Source organism: Lactuca sativa, chromosome 5 (assembly GCF_002870075.4).
Source record: "Lactuca sativa cultivar Salinas chromosome 5, Lsat_Salinas_v11, whole genome shotgun sequence".
NCBI classification, from domain to species: Eukaryota; Viridiplantae; Streptophyta; class Magnoliopsida; order Asterales; family Asteraceae; genus Lactuca; species Lactuca sativa.
Window position 1 is genome coordinate 147,324,929 of NC_056627.2, and position 20,073 is coordinate 147,345,001.

The 20,073-nt window shown below is 36.1% G+C and overlaps 1 protein-coding gene across 1 annotated transcript; it reads left to right on the forward strand.

Annotated features, from left to right (window-relative positions):
* Positions 1–17,868: 17,868 nt before the first annotated feature.
* Positions 17,869–19,414, forward strand: LOC111897533 (protein STRICTOSIDINE SYNTHASE-LIKE 11). The gene is made up of 3 exons (XM_023893482.3): positions 17,869–18,272; positions 18,397–18,651; positions 18,793–19,414. The coding sequence occupies exons 1-3, from the start codon at positions 17,938–17,940 to the stop codon at positions 19,271–19,273; spliced, it is 1,071 nt and encodes a 356-aa protein (XP_023749250.1). The 5' UTR covers positions 17,869–17,937; the 3' UTR covers positions 19,274–19,414.
* Positions 19,415–20,073: the final 659 nt, after the last annotated feature.

The following is a 20,073-nucleotide window of genomic DNA, read 5'->3' on the forward strand; positions in this document are numbered from 1 at the left end:
TTAGGGAAAAATCCAAACTCATATGGACTAAACGTGTTCAATCTTAATTTCTTGCCACCTGGTAACACAACAGCCTACCATGTCTTCCAAGTTGTTAAGCAGCTCACCCATATTGATCAATGAAACTTTCATTGATCCAGGTGCTTTGCTTTACGCAAACAACTGAGAACTCATAGAACTCACATGCATAGTCAACTTTTAACTGGAATGAGCACAAAAATAAGAATATTTCATCACGATAGGTTACAACCTCAAGTCCTGTGCTAGTGATTAACAATAGAATTATTCTTGATTAGTTCTTGAAACTTGTCAAGATCTTTAAGACTCTCACTAGCCTCTTGACATATAAGATTCTCTTGTCATGAACCATTCATTGGAAAACAAATATGTAAGAGTTATTGTGGATTCTTATCAAGATAATCACTTCACACAATTGGTCTTAGTTGGTCTTTGTCCTTACCAGGACATCACAACTTACTAGTTTCAAATGTACAAGAGTAAGAAAAATTTAAATCTACATTTAAGAAGTGTTATAAACCTTTTTAAGATTATGTCACTCAAGTTACAATCTTGGAGTACGACTCTAAGACTTGTTCTTGGAATGAAGTATGATTCACCTTTTGATTTACCCATTTCAATAGTTAATGATTCCTCTTCATAGACATACAAGTGCACTAAGGTGTCCTTAGAGGATCAATTGTGATATGGTTTTCGATAATCATTAAGATGATCATAAAACACGATACTAAAGTACTCTCCTATCTTTTCAAATTGGAGAAACTTTTTTCTTTCGACCTAATTTGATTATTCTCATTCGTTCTGCCATACATTGAAACTTTTCCATGGTTTTAGAATTATACTTAAACTTGTAAGCATAACCATATTTACTTACTTTCAGTAAAGCATGACGACTAGTTTTATCGATTTTTGTGGTGGACCTCGACCAGTACACAACCAAGTGTACCCAATCTCCTAGTCCTTCACTTGAATCAAATATTCATGTGATCAAGGAATTAGTCTTAATTTCCCAAAGGCAAAGGATCTCATTCATTACACACTACAAGTTGCATGATTCAAAGTTTCTATCCAACTGAAACTTGAGTGATGAGAATCTTTCCTTATTTGGCAGATTCTTGACACTGCCACAAACAAAAGAATCAAATTCATAGTGTTAACATAGAAACATACAAACATCAATTTTCACAAATTCCATTGCAAGGTGATATAATAAAATAAAAACAAAATTTTATTTATTTATAATATGTGGGAAAACTTTTCCTTAGAATGCAATTCTAAACGAAAACTATGTTATTACAGATTTCTAAGCAATCTATCATAACTCTTAAGCAGCAGCTCAAAAATCTGATCATTGAACCATGTGACTGAAATCCATCTTCGCGACCAGATTCAACATACTCTTCCTTTAATCCTCCTTCCTTTTTCATGATCCTACAAAACATTAAAATGCAACGTTGTCACATCATGTATTAAGAATCAATAATTAGGAACTTAACAGAGTCAGACAGTAGACTTACCTGAAGCAGAGTCAAACTTTTTGATTCTACCTTCTCTCAGATCTTTCAGGTAGTTAGGACAGCTTCGCTTCCAATGTGCCTTCAAATGGAAGTAGAAACAAATGGCTTCTTTTGCATTAGCACATGAGATAATCTCATACTTAGCCTTTATCATTACCATTTGGTCAACCGGGTTGACCATGGCCAATCCCTTTTCGTTGGGAAGAGAAATCTTTTCTGGAGTTCCAATGTTACCATTGTCAATGTCCATGGAAGTTTGAGAAGTAGATCTTCCAATCAAATTTGCTTTTCCAGTGCGCCAAATCATTGCTGATTCAACAACAACAAGCAAATAGGTAAGATCAATAAGGGTCATGTCATAGTCTGTCACATAGTACTCCTTAATGAAGTCACTATATGACGCGGGAAGTGATTAAAGAACCAAATCAACTGCCAGCTTCCTCGAGACTTCGACACCCAATACTCTCAGCATGTCAATATGTGACTTCATCTCCAAGACATGAGTGCAAACAGGTCTTCCATCTTGATGTTTCATTGTAAGTAGGGCTTGAGTGACCTTGAACTTTTCAAGTCTTTGAACTTGTGGGTTAGGGAGAATTATTGGAGTGGGTGGAAGAAGTGATGTATGATTTCCATTTCCACTAATGCACGACAAAGGGATTAATCTTTCACCTTGATCGCCACGTAGGATATCATCTTCAAGAGGAAAGCTTGTTCCAAAAGATTTGGGAAGACCATAGTTGTCAGAACTAGACATCTACAATGGGAGAAATTGAATTTAGTTGATCTATGTCCTTAATATAACACCCAAATGAAATATTAAGGCTAAGACCCAACACAATATTTTACAATTCGGAAAAGAGATGTCGTAATCCAATTGCAAAATATTTGAAGGTAGGTAAATGATGATTTACCAATTTCCACCATGAAAAAACGAAATTGATTATTAAGTTTTAAATTGATTGAAATTCCTAGATCCTTTGAGATTCATAGAATTTTTCAATGGCTTGTTTAAATCTCGATTATGCCCTTCAAGCTTGTGACTGGGATGCCGAGGATCACAAACACGGTGTGAATAACCATGCAAATTAGCTTGGTACACCCAATGTTACAAACCACCTAATCAATGTGGCGGTTAAACACACATGCTCCATTGATATATGATTAACATCAAGCTACCCTTTGCCACACACTGTCAGTCCCAGATTAGCGTGCCAGTTAGCCACACACACTGCACTAATGACTTAACAAGGTACAGAGTGCAATTTCATGGAATAGCATCATTTTCACATTTTTCTTAAAGTAACTAAGATTGGGAATTTAATAAAAGTTTAGTTACTTTATTATTATCATTTTACTTATAATGAGAATTAATGTCCTATCCTACTCGTTTGGCTAACGACCCTCCACCAGTTAAAGAAGCGGTGGGTGAGAGTGCACACCCATTAAACTGCCATTTTATAGGAAGTAACGTTATACCCCTCTTATAGACCGACATCGTGAATGAGGCCTACTAACGGTATGATTGACTTATTCTTATAAATACATATAATTATAAACTTATAATAATATAATAGTATAAGGCTTGAATTTTAACTTTTAAAATTCTAGGGTTTAATTTGGAATTAAAGTATCTTAAGTGAAACTTTACAAATTCCAAAACTTGAGGGCAAGTTTTGAAACTTGTCAAAACTTTTGGCTTCCATAACTTATGAGTTTAATATGGTTTTTATGAAAAACTTTTCAAGTTCCATAACTTGATGACAAGTTATGGAAGACTTCAATAACATTTAAAATGACTCTTAAAAAAATGAGACATTTCATTTTCCATAACCTATGAGTTTTAATGACCTTTTAAAAGAAAAAATTTTCATTTTCTATAGCTTGAGGACAAGTAATGGATATCATTAAAATCATCTAGATCATTAATAATCAAATAATACATACATGATCTAGTTAAACTCATAAGTCAAGATAATTCATATGAACCGTTTGCAAGAAATTAGCCTATCAAATAAAATAATATAAATCTTGAAACTATGACAATTATCTTTTATTTGGATGAGGATAGTCATTACCATAGCAACAAAATTAAATTTTATGAACAAAAACATTTTGTGGTAATGATCCTAATCCAAAACAGGCCAAAACCTGAAAATTTTTCCCACTAAACCGTCACCACCTTGTGGTAATTTTTACCACCTCGTGGTGATCAGGCAAGTTCCAAAAAAATGATTTTTCTTGCTTTTAAAAAACAATAAGCATCAAGTATAATAGAAACCAACCCTAGGCTCTGATACCACTAAAGGGTTTCAGTATACTAGAACATCCTATGGTACACATACAACTCTAAATGCTTTGGATCAATGTTTTTTCTAATTATACATGCAATACTGTTTCCAAAGCATTAAGCCTACAACTAGAATGAAATTGTCGTAAACAACATAAAATACTAGTTAGGAGTTTAACTCTTTATGCAACTTGTAGAACTTGTTGTATTTGGCCTTTAAGAACTTAGTGCCCCAAGTGTGACACCTCAAATGGTTCACAACACACCTTAGACAAAGGATGATTTTTGAGAGAGTTTATGCACACTAAAAATCAGTTATACTCTTCCAAAGATCACTAGGTGCCGATTTTAGTAGCATAGGGTCTTCTTATATAGTGAGGCTAGGATTAGGGTTACATCCATGTAAACCCTAATGTGAATGACTTTTCATCTTACTTAGGTTCCATGGGTTAAAACCTCTATGGGCTATCCATGGACTACCATATTGGTTTAGCCCATCCTAAATAAGCATAAGCCCATCCCATAAGAATGATTTATTTACCAAATCAATCCCCTTACATTTAATTAGTCTCTTTTGATCACTAGATTAATTCCAAATTAATTCTTCATCAATACTAATTAAATAATATGATTTCATATTAATATATTAGAACTTATAATATATTAATAAATCATAAATAACCTCTTCTCAAAAGTCCATCCTATCAAATTGTCGTGGTGATATCCAACCCAAATGGACCATGCTACTCTCAGGTCAAGTACATATCAATTATAGTTATGGGCTTAGACTCCTAATCCAATAGTACTTACCAGCCTCCCCAAATCCTGACACACTTGTTTATAAACTTTAGCTGGTTAGCAGATCTTCGTCGATGTATTAGAGGATTAGTAGCGGTTAAACATTTAGAAGACTCATATTTTTGTTTGTAACTTAATATGAAATTTTGATATCTTATGGAGACACACTCGCATTATTTATAATTCAAACTTAACTGTGTTTTAGAAAATTTTATTTTGGATTTTTTTATGCAAACTTACAATCTAAATCTTTGTTTTAAAATGATTTCATTAAAGGACATTTCAAATAGACCGTGCGAGAGGTGTCTCATATTCTTATTCATGAGTTCTCCAATTGAGGTTAGAAGTATAAATGCATTGAGATTCTCCTACTCACTAGAATTCATGACACACACAAATGACTAGTTAGAATCCTTATTTATAGAGTAGGGATTAGACCTAAAACCGTAATGGGTCAAGCTCATTAATCCATATGTCCATGAAAGGTGTCAACTAATCACAATATGCCATCCCGCTGCTTCTAGAACGTTCATAGTTTAGATACATTGAATGGGCATCAGCTATACACATGATGGATCTTCATGATCTAAGATGGCTCATCAGGAAGTTCCATGGCGCATCATGATGGCTCATTCTCTACCAAAGTGGGGCATTATGCCATTTACGACATCCACTTCGAGTCACCTTCAATCTTCTAAGCATCATTGGGCAACCTTCATAAACATAGTGTACTTCGTAACAAAAGTGGCACATATATGGAATAAGAGGTGCATCAAGGGCATAGGTGGCACATCAAGTGCATAAGTGGTGCAACTTGCTTAAATGTGGTGCATATTGTCCAAAAATGGTGCATCCTCCTTCCAATTGGCATGTCCATCTTCTAAGTGGTGCATAATCTATCATGGCACATCAAATGATGCTTAACTCCCTTCTTAGATGCTCTATTCCCTTCTCAGATTCTCCATTCACTTCCAGATACTTATACGATCATTCAAGTGCTCCATTGAATTCCAAAAGTTCCATTAAAACAATATGCTTCATGAGAATGCTCAGAATGCTCAGGTTACATTTAACAGTTTGCTTTATACATGATTACAATCATTATACGTGGTTTATCCTATGAAGCGTGAGTGTGATTTCTTCACTATATATAACAATTTTAGAGACTTAGTCAAGACTCAACACTCTACTATTATAAAAAGCTTATGATGTGATTTGGGAGGGGAATATTCCTCTAATGATTTTACTCAGTTGCTTGCATTTAATGGCATTATGCACCAATCTTCATGTACAAATACTCCTCACCAATATGGTATTGTATAATGAAAACACCGTTATCTTATTGAAACTACATGATCCTTACTTCTATCTTCTCAAGTCTCTGAAATTTTTTGGGGAGAAGCCATTCTATCATTGAATATGTTATTGTTCGCACTCCCAGTCCACACAACTTTAGGATGTCTCACTATTAAAAATTGTTTGGAAAATGTCTTGATTATTCTTCATTTCAAGTTTGTGGTTGTACATACTTTGTTTTACGACTTCATGCAAAGCGGACCAGGTTATCTCTAAAATCAGCTCCATGTGTATTCTTGGTCAAAAAGGATATTGATGCTACGACCTGACAAGTTAAAACTTGTATGTTTCTCGACATATCACTTTTTTGGAGAACATCCTTTCTATAACATTCATGTTTAGTCACATGATGTGACTCAGTCAGAACTTTGGACTATTGATCCATTTAGTATTAACACTAATAACATTTATCCTGATGTTTCCATAGCTTAGACGGCCCTCCATCTTCAGATCCCATACTCGTTCCTGCTAACAAGCCCTACCATCTACTACTTAGGATCCCCTACCCTCAAGGGCTTGTTGTAATCAAAAATTCACCAAGCTTCCGGAATTTGTATATTCCTATTACTTTCCGTCTTTTGACTCCTTTATTCTGAATGTACATAATCTCTCTGAACCAACATCCTACAAATAGGTTGTTTCTGATCCCTTTTGGCATAATGTTATGGCTGAGGAACTTGCTACGCTTTGCATACTCATATGCATTATTTTGTTCTGATCCCTCCTTGTAAGTACACAACTAGTTGCCGTTGAGTATACAAGATCAAAACCAAGTATGATGGGTCCGTTGAACATTTTAAATCCAGACTTGCTTCCAAATGATATTCAAAATATTGTATGGATTATGAGGATACTTTTGCTCTAATTGCAAAAATGATGACTTTTTGCAATTTAGTTGTTGCTTCTTCTATTCGTCAATGGAAAATCTATCAGATTGATGTCAAGAATGAATTGTTGAATGTTAAGCTTCATGAAGAAATATACATGTCTCCTACCCATGTACTTATCACCAACCAAGTGAAGTTTGTTGGCTTCATAAAGCATTTTATGGTCTCCAACAACCCTCTCATGTTTGGTTTGAAAAAATTTCTACAATAGTTAGTTTGCTTGGTTTTCGTTCTAGTATTCATGATTCAACTTTATTTTTTTAGATGTATAAGTGTAGGTCGTATCCTTTTTTCTTTATATGTTCATGACATTATTATTATTGGTGATGAACATGATATTATAGAGTCTTTAAATAGTTATTTGATTATCTTTCATCTTAGACGAAGTATATTCTTAGATTTGTTCACGCGCTCGACTCTCGGATAACCACACAGTTGATACGGCTATATAGTATGCTAAGTATTATCTAATTGATGGTGTTCCCTTATCAGATCCGAGACTTTATCGTACTATTTTGGGAAGTTTGGTTTATCCTATTGTCACTAGTCCAGATATTGCCCGTGCAAATCACGTGGTTAGCTAATTTGTTACTGCTCCTTCTACTATTATTTGGGAGCTATTCTTCGTAATTTAATATATTTAGTGGTACTCAGTTTAACAACCTTCTGTTTCCTTCCACATCCTCTCTTGAGTTGCGTGTCTATAGTGATGTTGATTGGGATAGCGATGTTTATGATCTCAATTTCAATATTGGGTATTGTATTTTCTTTGGAGATTCGTTGATTTGTGGAAGAGTAAGAAACAAGATGTTGTCTCTCGGTTATCTACAAAATCTTAGTATCGAGCTACGGTTGTCGCTACTAGTTTGATTGTGTGGTTGTGATGGCTTTTGTAGATATGAGTGTTCGTATGTCTCAACCTACCCCTTTGCACTGTGACAACGAGACTGCAATGGTGATTGCCAAGAATTCAGTGTTTTATGAGTAGACAAAACATATTTTGATTGATTGTCATTTCACTCATCATCATGTTTAGAAAGGGAACTATTTCTCTACCTTATTTTCCATCTATCTTGCAAATTGTTGATATATTTACAAAGGCCTTGACTGCTTTTCAGTTTTATTTTTTATCTGATAAACTCTCAATGTTTATTATTGTCGCATTATTTATTTGAGCGGGATGTTACCCTAATAAGTTAATTGGGTTATTTTGCTTTGTGTAATATGTTTAGTCATTTAACTAGGTTTAACCTAATTTGTTTTCCTATTTACATTCTCTTTCCCTTTCTTTGTAATTGTATTTGTTCCATAATAATAAAATTCATAGCCGTATTTTGTCTCTATTGTTCGTTGGTTTACATATTACTTTCAGAATAATGATTGATATTTAATAAAACACCATAATTATCTAAATCTAAAAGTTATTGAATTAAAAATTTATCATTCTAATGTTAAAACTTTTCGCTTGCAATTAGCCAATTACAGCTCACAATCCGTAAATATCCTTAAAATGGGGAAGGGTTCACGGTCCAAATGGACCTTGAACAAGATTTTACGCTCAAAAGGAATCCCCCTAAGGGGTTTACGGCCAAAAAGGATCCACTCAAGGTGGTTTATGGCCTAAAGGTCTCCTAGAATTGTGTTCATGGTAAAAGTTCCTTCAAGGATGGAGTTTATGAAGGGTTTTGAGCATTCTAACAATCCTAAGGTGTACATGCAACCCTAGAAACCTTGGTTCTATATTTTACTAAGATACATGCAAAAATGCTTTTCCAAGGTTCTTAACTTAACTAGCTTGGCATGGGGAACTTTAAAGCATAATTGCTAGTAGAAGAACATACCTTTTAGTTGCTTGGATTCCTTGAAAACCTTGTGAGCCTAGCACCCCAAGTGTGATGCCTCAAATGTCTGACACAACACCACAACACTTAGAATAACTTTAAGAGAAGTATACTTACACCTCAAAATCGGCTAGCCCTCTCTTTATTTCTTCTAGTGGCCAATTTTAGTTAACTTGGGGTCTTTATATAGTTGTGTCACAAGTAAGGTTACACCATGTAAACCCTAATTCTCATGGCTTTCCATATTCCATGACCCATGGGTTTGTAACCTTCATGGACTATCCATGGAGCACCTTATGGGTTTTTAACCCAATCCATACAAACCATGGATCATTAGCCCAACTATACAAGAATAGATGATTTACACAATCAATCCCATATATTTAATTAGTCTCCTTTTGATCACTTAATTAGTTCTAAATTAATTCTTGATCAAAAGTAATTAAATAATATTATTAATATATTAGAACTTATGATATATTAATAGACCTTAAGTGTTATTTCTCTCATTTAGTCTATCCAAGTGTTGCAATGCCATGTAACCCAAATAGGCCATGCCAACCGGGTCAAGTACATTCCAGGAATAGTTATGAACTTAGACACCTAATCCAACAGTCTCCCACTTGGATAAGTCTAATAACTATAACTGCAAGAATGACTTCAGGAACCGATCAGAAATCGTAGTTATTTCAAGGTCTTGCGGAACTGAGATGATGATGATACGCCATTTAAGATAAGTGATCATATAATCTTCTGTTCTAGATATCAGCCGGACAAATACATGGAACAATGTCCTACTTATTGTCCAACAGTTTGTTTCCCGATTTCTGATTTGTTTGACATAGAACTTAATCGAGCACATCAATTAAGTTCTGACTGGGCCCTATACATAGGTTAGAACAAAATCATCGAGGGGCCCAGATATCGCTTCTAATCCAAGATGGAACAGATAAACTTTGACTCATATGCTTGTTCTACTACTTTTTGAATTAAACACAAAGGCACGTTTATAACATCGAGTTACCAATGCGTTTTCGTACGATCAATGTATAACCAACTCATAGTCAACAACTCATATCTCTAGGTTTGAAGACTTATATGATATTACTGTCTCACGATTAATCGAGATAAATTCCATGAAGTGATACAAGTAAGCGTGGGTTGAATCCAATACCCTGAACTTATGAGCACTCATGAGTGTTGTAGCACCTTGTGCTATGTCCAACAACTTAGACATCTACAAGCCAACTCATGAGAGTCTTGATTCATATCTACTTCCAACATATGACCGACTGTGGAGAATTTTGAATAATATGATATAACATAATTATTCTGGAAGTCAAAACATGCAAAATGAAATGATAGTAAACGATTGACAAAAGATAGCAACACTTATACTTATAAATAAACAACAACTTTTATTTATCATCAAATGTCAATTACACTTTACATATTTCAAAGCTATCTAACTACTAAAACTAATATCATCCTTCAGCCCTATGCGCCTCGCATGCTGACATGCTTAACCCTACCCAGTCCCTTCGTGAGGGGATCTGTTGGGTTCTCATCCGATGATACCCACTTTGCCACGAGGTGCCCTTCTTCTATTCGATATCTGATGAAATGATATTTTATGTCGATGTGTCTGGATCTCCCATGATCACTTGGTTCCTTGGCTAAGGCAACTGCACTTTCACTATCACAGAAAATTTCTATGGGCTCCTTTATAGATGGTACAACTCCCAGGTCTCTAATGAAGTTCTTTAGCCATATAGCCTCCTTTGCTGCCTCGCTTGCCGCTATATACTCTGATTCGTAGGTTGAATCAGCCACTGTCTCCTGCTTGGAACTTTTCCAAGTAATTGCTCCTTCGTTTAAGGTAAAGACTCAGTCTGACCGAGAGTGGAAATTATCCCTATCAGTCTGAAAGATAGCATCACTATACCCTACTACTCTCAATTCATCACTCCCACCGAGGGTAAGGACCCAGTCCTTAGTCCTCCGAAGGTACTTGAGAATTTTCTTTACCGCAATCCAGTGAGCCTTGCCAGGGTTCCCCTGATATCTGCTGACGATGCTCAATGCAGGGCACATCAGGACGAGTACAAGTCATATCATACATGATCGAGCCTACAACGGAAGCATACGGTACTTGACTCATCTCAGCTATCTCACCCTCTATACTCGGACTCTAAGTCTTAATCAGTCTGGCGTTACTCTGGATCGGTAACTCTCCTTTCTTGGATTCTTGCATGCTAAACGTATTCAGCACCTTACCCAAGTAGGTACTCTGACTAAGTCCAATTAGTCTTTTACTCCTATCTCTCAAAATTCTTATCCCTAAGATATAAGCAGCTTCTCTAAGGTCCTTCATAGCAAAACACATCCCAAGCCAGGACTTAACCTCCTGCAAAGTTAGGATGTCATTTCCCATGAGTAGTATGTCATCCGCATAGAGTAACAAAAAGCTAACTATACTCCTACTAGCCTTGACATATACACAAGATTAATCTTCACTCCTCGAAAAACCAAACTCTTTGACTTTTTCATCAAAACAAAGATTCCATCTGCGAGGTGCGTGTTTCAATCTATAAATGGATTTCTCAAGCTTACACACTCTATTAGGGTACTCCATGCTGACAAAACCCTCTGACTGACTCATGTAAACATCCTCAGCCAACTTTCCATTAAGGAAAGCGGTTTTGACATCCATTTGCCATATTTCATAGTCATGAAATGTAGCCATGGCTAACATAACCCTAATAGACTTAATCTTTGCTACTGGTGAAAAGGTCTCGTCATAATCAACTCCCGGAGTTTGAGAAAAGCCCTTTTGCAACCAGTCGCGCCTTATAAGTGTGTACATTACCATCCATTTCGGTCTTCTTCTTGAAGATCCGTTTGCACCCAACTGTCTTACGACCTGGTACATTGTCAACCAAGCTCCAAACTTGATTATCATACATGGACTTTATCTCGCTGTCCATAGCCTCTTTCCATTTAGTAGCCTCAGGGCCTGCCATGGCTTCCATGTAGCTGTTAGGTTCATCTAGACCAATCAGTGTGTTAGCACTGATAATTGTATCATCTTCCGCAGTAATATGGAAACCATAGTAATGCTCAGGTGCATTCCTAACTCTCGTGGAACGCTTCAGAGGTACAGACTCATCAGTCGAATCAACAGGAGTTTCCTCGTCGGGTTGATTGCTAGGGTTTGAGGTTCCTTCACCACTTGACTCTTGAATTTCTTCAAGGTTAATTTGCCTCCCGCTGTTTCCTTGGCTTATGAACTCTCTCTCTCTCTCTCTCTCTCTCTCTCTCTCTTGACTCCCCTCCTTGCTACCAAGACCACATTATCATTGGGTCTGTAGAAGAGGTAACTGAAGGATTTCTGTGGGTAGCCGATGAAAAGACACCTCTCACTTCGGGGTTCGAGCTTATCATGAGTCCCGCGCCTCACAAAAGCCTTGCAACCCCAAATCTTGATGTGGTCCAGATTAGAAACTTTTCCGGTCCACATGTCATGAGGTGTTTTGAGAACCTTTTTGGTGGGGACTAGATTAAGAATATGGGCGGTAATATCTAAGGCATACCCCCAAAATGAGATTGGTAGCGAAGCTCGACTCATCATGGAACGAAACATGTCCAACAACATCCGATTACATCTCTTAGCCACACCATTAAGCTGTGGTGTCCTAGGAGGTGTCAATTCTGAGACAATCCCACATTCCTTAAGATAGTCCAGGAACTCTGTACTAAGAAACTCACCACCTCAATCAGATCGAAGCATCTTAATGTTCCTACCCAATTGATTCTCCACTTCCTGCTTAAAATCTTTGAACTTTTCAAAGGTTTCTGACTTATACTTGATTAAGTAGACATAGCCATACCTACTAAAATCACCAGTAAAAGTCACATAGAAGCGGTTAGCATCCCTTGTGGCAGTTTTAAAGGTCCACACACATCAGTGTGTACCAGATCCAACAAACCTTCACCCCTAGCACAAGAACCAGTGAAGGGTGATTTTGTCATTTTTCCAAGTAGAAAAGATTCACAACTATCATCCGACTTTTCGTCAAATGATTCCAAGACTCCATCCTTTTGGAGTTCGCCTATGCGTTTCTTACTTACATGTCCAAGATGAGAATGCCACAATGATGCTTTATCCAAGTTAGTGGTATAATCAATACACACCACATTATTTCCTAAGTTATCTACAACAGACACAGCTTCATACACACCATCACAAAGTAATGCTTTAAAATAAAGAACATTATTAAAGAAAGCTTTAATACTACCATATTCATTATCAACAGAAAAGGTAAACCCTTGTTTGTACAAAGCATGAAAAGAAATAATATTCCTCGCCATTTCAGACAAGTAACAACATTTATTCAAATCTAATGTTAACCCACTTTTTAGAAGCGGTTAGCATCCCTTGTGGCGGTTCTGAAGGTCCACACACATCAGTGTGTACAAGATCCAACAAACCTTCACCCCTAGCACAAGAACCAATGAAGGGTGAGTTTTTCATTTTTCTAAGTAGACAAGATTCACAACTATCATCCGACTTCACGTCAAATGACTCCAAGACTCCATCCTTTTGGAGTTCGCCTATGCATTTCTTACTTGCATGTCCAAGATGACAATGCCACAATGATGCTTTATCCAAGTTAGTGGTATAATCAATACACAACACATTATTTCCTAAGTTATCTACAACAAACACAGCTTCATACACACCATCACAAAGTAATGCTTTAAAATAATGAACATTATTAAAGAAAGCTTTAATACTACCATATTCATTATCAACAGAAAAGGTAAACCCTTGTTTTTACAAAGCATGAAAAGAAATAATATTCCTCGCCATTTCAAACAAGTAACAACATTTATTCAAATCTAATGTTAACCCACTTTTTAGCAACAAAGTATAAACTCCAATCTTGGTGACAGGTGATGCTTTCCTATTCCCTATGAGTAAGCTTATCTTCCCATGCTCCACATCCCCACTTCTTCTTAGTCCCTGCAAGTCAGAACAAATATGAATACCACAATCGGTATCAAGGACCCAAGAATTAGAATGTGGTGAGTTATTAGACAATATAGTGTAAATACCTGCATAGTTGGGTTTCACTTTCCCATCCTTCACATCTTGCAGATACTTCGGGCTGTTTCGCTTCCAGTGTGACTTTTCGTGGCAATAAAAGCATTCAACCTCTTTAGGGTTAGTGGAAGGAGTGACGGAACCTTTCTTGGTTCCACTTGAAGAGGAGCCATCAAGGGACTTTCCCTTGGTACCCTTTCAAAGGGCTCTTCCTATTCTTTCCTTTGCCTTGCCCGATTGCCAAGACAGGGGCCGTGGTAGGAGTAGGAGTGGTAACAACCGACTTACCCTTAAGACCAGTTTCGGCGGTCTTCAAGATTCCTTGAAGTTTGTTGAGTGTAACTTCCTCCTTGTTCTTGTGGTATGTCATTCAGAATTGATCAAAACAAGAAGGTAAGGAGTGCAAAATGATATCAATTGCCAACTCCTCGGGGAAGATCACATTTAGCTTCAGCAACTGGTCCACATACCTTTGCATTTTCTGCAAGTGGCTGGTGATGGGTTCACCATCCTTCATTCGGGTTGTTATCATGGAGCAAATGATGTCATACCTCTCTTGGCGAGCACTTTGATGGTAGCGGTCCATCAAGTCCTGGTGCATCTCAAAAGGGTAATAGTCCTCATAACACTTTTGGAGCTCGACTATGTCTGGAATTCAACGATCTCCTCAGGAGTAGCAGACGACTCATCAAGTTCCTTTAGCTCCTTGTTGAGGACATATTCCTTGTCCTCGTAAAGATAGTCCTTAATAAAACACCCAAATGTAATATTAAGGCTAGGACCCAGCACAATATTTTATAACTTAGAAAAGGGATGCCGTAATCCAAGCTACAAAATATTTGAAGGAAGGTGAATGACGATTCACCAATTTCCTCCATGAAAACCGATATAAATTATTAGGTTTTAATTGGTTTTAAAACTCCTAGATTCTTTGAGATTCAGTAAACTTTTTAATGACACGTTTCAATCTCGAGTGTGCCCTTCAAGTTTTGTGACTGGGATGCCGAAGATCACAAAACAAGGTGTGAAGTAACCATGTAAATTACTTGTTACACTTAATGTTTATCACTCAATCGATGTGCCGATTAACAGCACGCGCTCCACCGACCTATGATAAACCTTAACTCACCCTTTGCCTACCTTGTTAAGTCCAAGTTAGTGTGCCGATTAACTACACACGCTCCACTGACGACTTAAACAAAGTGCAAAGTGTAATATCATGGGTTAGCACCTTATTCACATTTTCCTAAAGTAACTAAGATTGGGAATTTATAAAACATTTAGTTACTTTACTTTCATCATACTTTTAATGAGGATTTAAAGTCATTGTCCTACCCGTTCGGCTAACGACCCTCCACCAGTCAAGGAAGTGGTGGGTGAGAGTGGACACCGATTAAACTGCCATTTTATAGGAAACAACCTTATACCCCCCCCCCCCCCCCCCCTCTTATAGACCGACTTCATGAATGAGACCTACTAATGGTAAAACGACTTTTAGTTCTTATATATATATATATATATATATATATATATATATATATATATATATATATATATATATATATATATATATATTATTAACTTATAATATTATAAAGTATAAGGGTTGAATTTTAACTTTTAAAATTCTAGGGGTTGGAACTAAAATTTTTAAAGAGACTTTACATGTTCCAAAACTTGAGGGCAAGTTTTATAACTTTCAAAACTATTCATCTTTCATAACTTATGAGTTAATGGTTTATTAAAATGAGAGACTTTTCATTTTATGTAACCTATGTGTTTAATAATGGACATTAAAAGTGTGACTTTTGGTAATCCATAACTTGAGCACAAATTATGAATTCCATTAAAACACATCAAGATCTAGAATTAAACTACCAAGCAAGTTACAGATAATTCCTATGATCTTCTAAACTCATAAGTTCATGAATGTTCATATCAACAGTTTCAAGAATCATAAATAAACCATAAAAAACTTGAAATTTTGATATTAGCCATTGAAAATGGATTTGCATAACCATTACACCATCTAAAACAAGTTTTAGAACACCAAAATAGTTTAGGGTAATGTTTCTAGTTAATTTCTAGCAGCATAAGTCGAAAAACTACACTCTAACAAGCTAACTCGTCGATTGCACGAACTGACTCGCCGAGTTGGTTAAAGAAAGGCATAGACTCGTCGAGTCCCCTCATGGACTCGGCGATTTTACCCAAGCAGAAAACAGTTGTGTCGATTTTTTTAACAAGTTTGCATCAAGTATCAAATAAACAAGCCTAGGCTCTGATACCACTGAAGGGTTTTGAGCATTCTAACACTCCTAAGGTGTACATGCAACCCTAGAAACCTTAGATCTATATTTTACTAAGATACATGCAAAAATGATTTTCCAAGGTTCTTAACTGAACTAGCATGACATGGGGAACTTTAAAGCATAATTGCTAGTAGAAGAACATACCTTTTAGTTGCTTGGATTCCTTGAAAACCTTGTGAACCTAGCACCCCAAGTGTGATGCCTTAAATGTCTCACACAACACCACAACACTTAGAATAACTTTGACAGAAGTATACTTACACCTTAAAATCGGCTAACCCTCTCTTTCTTGCTTCTAGTTGCCGATTTTGGTTAACATGGGGTCTTTATATAGTTGTGTCACAAGTAGTGTTACACTATGTAAACCCTAATTGTCATGGCTTTCCATATTCCATGATCCATGGGTTTGTAACCTCTATGGACTATCTATGGATCACCTTATGGGTTTTAACCCAATCCATACAAACCATGGACCATTAGCCCAACTATACAAGAATAGATGATTTACACAATCAACCCCATATATTTAATTAGTCTCCTTTTGATCACTTAGTTAATTCTTGATCAAAACTAATTAAATAATATTATTAATATATTAGAACTTATAATATATTAATAAACCTTAAGTGTTATTTCTCTCATTTAGTCTATCAAAGTGTTGTAATGTCATGCAACCCAAATGAACCATGCCAACCGGGTCAAGTACATTCCAGGAATAGCTATGAACTTAGACACCTAATGCAACAGTTTACACCCACAAGATGGTCCACCAAAGGAGTTGACGCCCTAGATTCCTCCTAGGATGATGTTCACGTCCTAGTGAAGGTTCCATGAAGTAGTTTACGGCCAAAGGGGTTCCATAAAGGGTGGTCACGGTCTAGATTCCTTTCCTTTAGGTATTCTCGGAGAATGTGCTTTCTTGGATTGAGTTCATGGTCTTAGGTGGGTCCTATGGAAGAGTTTATGGCCTTAGCTAATAGTAAACTCAAATATTGTCCTTATAGTTCAAGTGTCCAAATTGTGACAGAATTACAAGCTCTTGTGTCTACACCATGTGATCCTTGTTTGATTGCATTGTAGATTGAATTCCTGATTTATTTACCCTACTTCATCTTGCTTAACTTGTTTACTTTTCTAAGAGATTACCTTACGTGCAACTTCCAAAGTGTATACTTCCTTATACATGTACTTATGCTTTCATGGTTTTCGAGGTTCGTATTATAATAGGATACAATTTAGACCTTGTCTGGTCCAAATAGTTTGGGTTGTCACAATCATTTTAACTAATTCATGTCTTCAACTCCAAACCTGTCATACTCATGTTCGAGAAAAAAAAAATTAATTGCATTCAACCTTCTATATACTTTCAAATGTTTTATATTTTTAATTTAGTTAAATAAATATTATTTTATAATTAATTATCATGTGTTGGTTATATATATATATATATATATATATATATATATATATATATATATATATATATATATATATATATATATATATAATCATTATCTTAACTATATAATTCTATTTTTATGTGACGTAGTGACATTCGACTAGTATTAATATATAAAAGAGAATGGAGAATAAACAATTGTGAGAAAAGAGAAGGACAACGAACTGTTGACTAAGCAATTCCATGCAAGAAAGCGTTCATATATAGTCTCCCAATACAGAAGTCGGCTTGCTTTACACCAAGTTTAAGCAACCATCTTTATCTCCAAAATGGAGAAGCCATGGTCAATTGTGACAAGTTGTTAGAGTATGTGTATGTCAGCTAGTTCAGAGCTTGAATTTGTATAAATAGCATGTACATATCAGAAGAACTTAAAGCAAATTGCATTGCAATTGACAAGAAAATAAACGAGTGTTTATACTTTATATACATGGTAGCAATGAAAACAAATTGCAGCCTGCTTCTAGTCGATCTGATTGTTTGGTTCTTGCTTCTGGGAAATGTGTTATCCAATGACTATACTACTTTCAAAAAACTTGTATTGCCACCAAGTGTCACAGGTCCTGAATCTGCTGTCTTTGATCGTGGAGGTGAAGGTCCGTATGTTGCAGTTGCAGATGGTAGAATACTTAAATGGCAAGGCCCCACTACTGGCTTCCTTGATTTTGCCTTCACTTCACCTAACAGGTTGTGCTACTTTGTTTCCTGTTTTCAGCCACAGCTTTCACTTTCAGTTAGCACGTAATAGCGTGAGTAGTTTATAGTAAATATTGTGCTAATCACTTGATAAATTATGATTTTATTATTTCAGAACTAAGAACATATGTGATGGTACGAATGATCTGAAATTAGGACCAATATGTGGGAGGCCAGTGGCTCTTAGCTTCAACTATAAAACGAGTGATCTTTATATCACCGATGCTTTTTTTGGTCTCCTTGTTGTGGGATTCAATGGTGGCCTTGCAACTCAACTTTCGGGTGGTTACAAGTACCTTTCTGGTATCGATGTGGAGTCATACACTGGAAACGTTTATTTGACTGATGCTAGTTTGACTTATGGCATAAGGTAAATTTTCTGAAAGCAAGTTCTATGGAATTTGTTTTCACTGTAACAATTCAACAATTGAGATTTTTTCTTTAAGTCGTTACATAAAACTTTGCAATCTACAAATCAATATACTGTTGACATAAATTGCATGTTGCGCAGAGACATGACAAAACCAGGGTTTAAGCCCGACTCAACTGGAAGGCTCTTGAAATACGATCCAAGAACTCAACGGGTAACCGTTTTGTTAACCGGGCTCTCAGGAGTTGGTGGTCCTTCGGTTAGTAGTGATAGAAAATATGTTTTAGTTCCAGAGTACATGAACAATCAAATCCAAAGGCACTGGCTACAGGGACCCAAAAAAGACACAAATGAGGTATTCCTAACCGATTGTGGGAGCCCAAAAAATATTAAAAGGGCTGCAAATGATGGAGAGTTTTGGGTGGCAGTAGAGAAACTGGTTCAACAGTCCCCGGTGTCGAGTGAACCTCATGGGTTAAGGGTTAATGGGTCTGCAACGGTTCTCCAAACCGTGCCCCTTCCCCAGTTCTTGAACATGGCTCATAATGTGGTTCAGGAGAGCAATGATGCACTATATGTGGGTTCGAGTCACTCTGATTTTGTTGGTGTTTACACTAATTAACTAGAGTCTTGTTTGCTACTTACTACTTCATGAGTGGCAAGAACTCATAGTACTATTTTATATGGTGATGTGATATGGATGTGTATGTTTTCAAATAACTAGCAATAGTTACAATTGCTAGATTCATAGAATAAAAATGCATATTTCTTCCAAACTCGTTGAAAATAAATAACCATTATTATTTGGTATGTATAACAAATGGATGGATTCTTCCGAATTAATAAACGTGCAACGATAACTTCAAGAAGTGGTGTCAAATCTAACCTTCCATCGATGAAGTCATTATGCTTAATCAATCCAAATGATATGAACATGAATGTCAAGAAGACATAGATCTTGCACATGATTTGTTATGCTATTTGATACAATTGTACACAATATACGTCACCACTATAATTAAGACTGTTAGATTCGAACCTGGGTTAACCCCATTATGGAGTGTTTCATATCATGTGATCACTATTATGTCGCTTAGTTGGTGGTTCAATTATACATAGTGTGATGGAAGTTTGATGTTTTCGGATAAATGAGATCTAAACTAGAAAGAGGAAGGAAAGAAATAGTCGTGTTTTAATATTTTCTATGTTGTGGCTTTAACCGTTGGCTTGGATGTGATTACATAACATTCACCGGTTGTAATGGTATATATATATATATATATATATATATATATATATATATATATATATATATATATATATATATATATATATATATATAGAGAGAGAGAGAGAGAGAGAGAGAGAGAGAGAGAGAGAGAGAGAGAATGGTTCCCTTAAGATTAATAAAAAAAATAGAGA

What these genes read in the sequence shown, in the direction of transcription:
- LOC111897533 (XM_023893482.3), top strand. Translation starts at nt 17,938, where the DNA reads ATGTACATATCAGAAGAACTTAAAGCAAATTGCATTGCAATTGACAAG. An exon ending in GCCTTCACTTCACCTAACAG is followed by an intron (nt 18,273 to 18,396) that starts GTTGTGCTACTT and finishes TTATTATTTCAG; the next exon opens with AACTAAGAACATATGTGATG. An exon ending in AGTTTGACTTATGGCATAAG is followed by an intron (nt 18,652 to 18,792) that starts GTAAATTTTCTG and finishes CATGTTGCGCAG; the next exon opens with AGACATGACAAAACCAGGGT.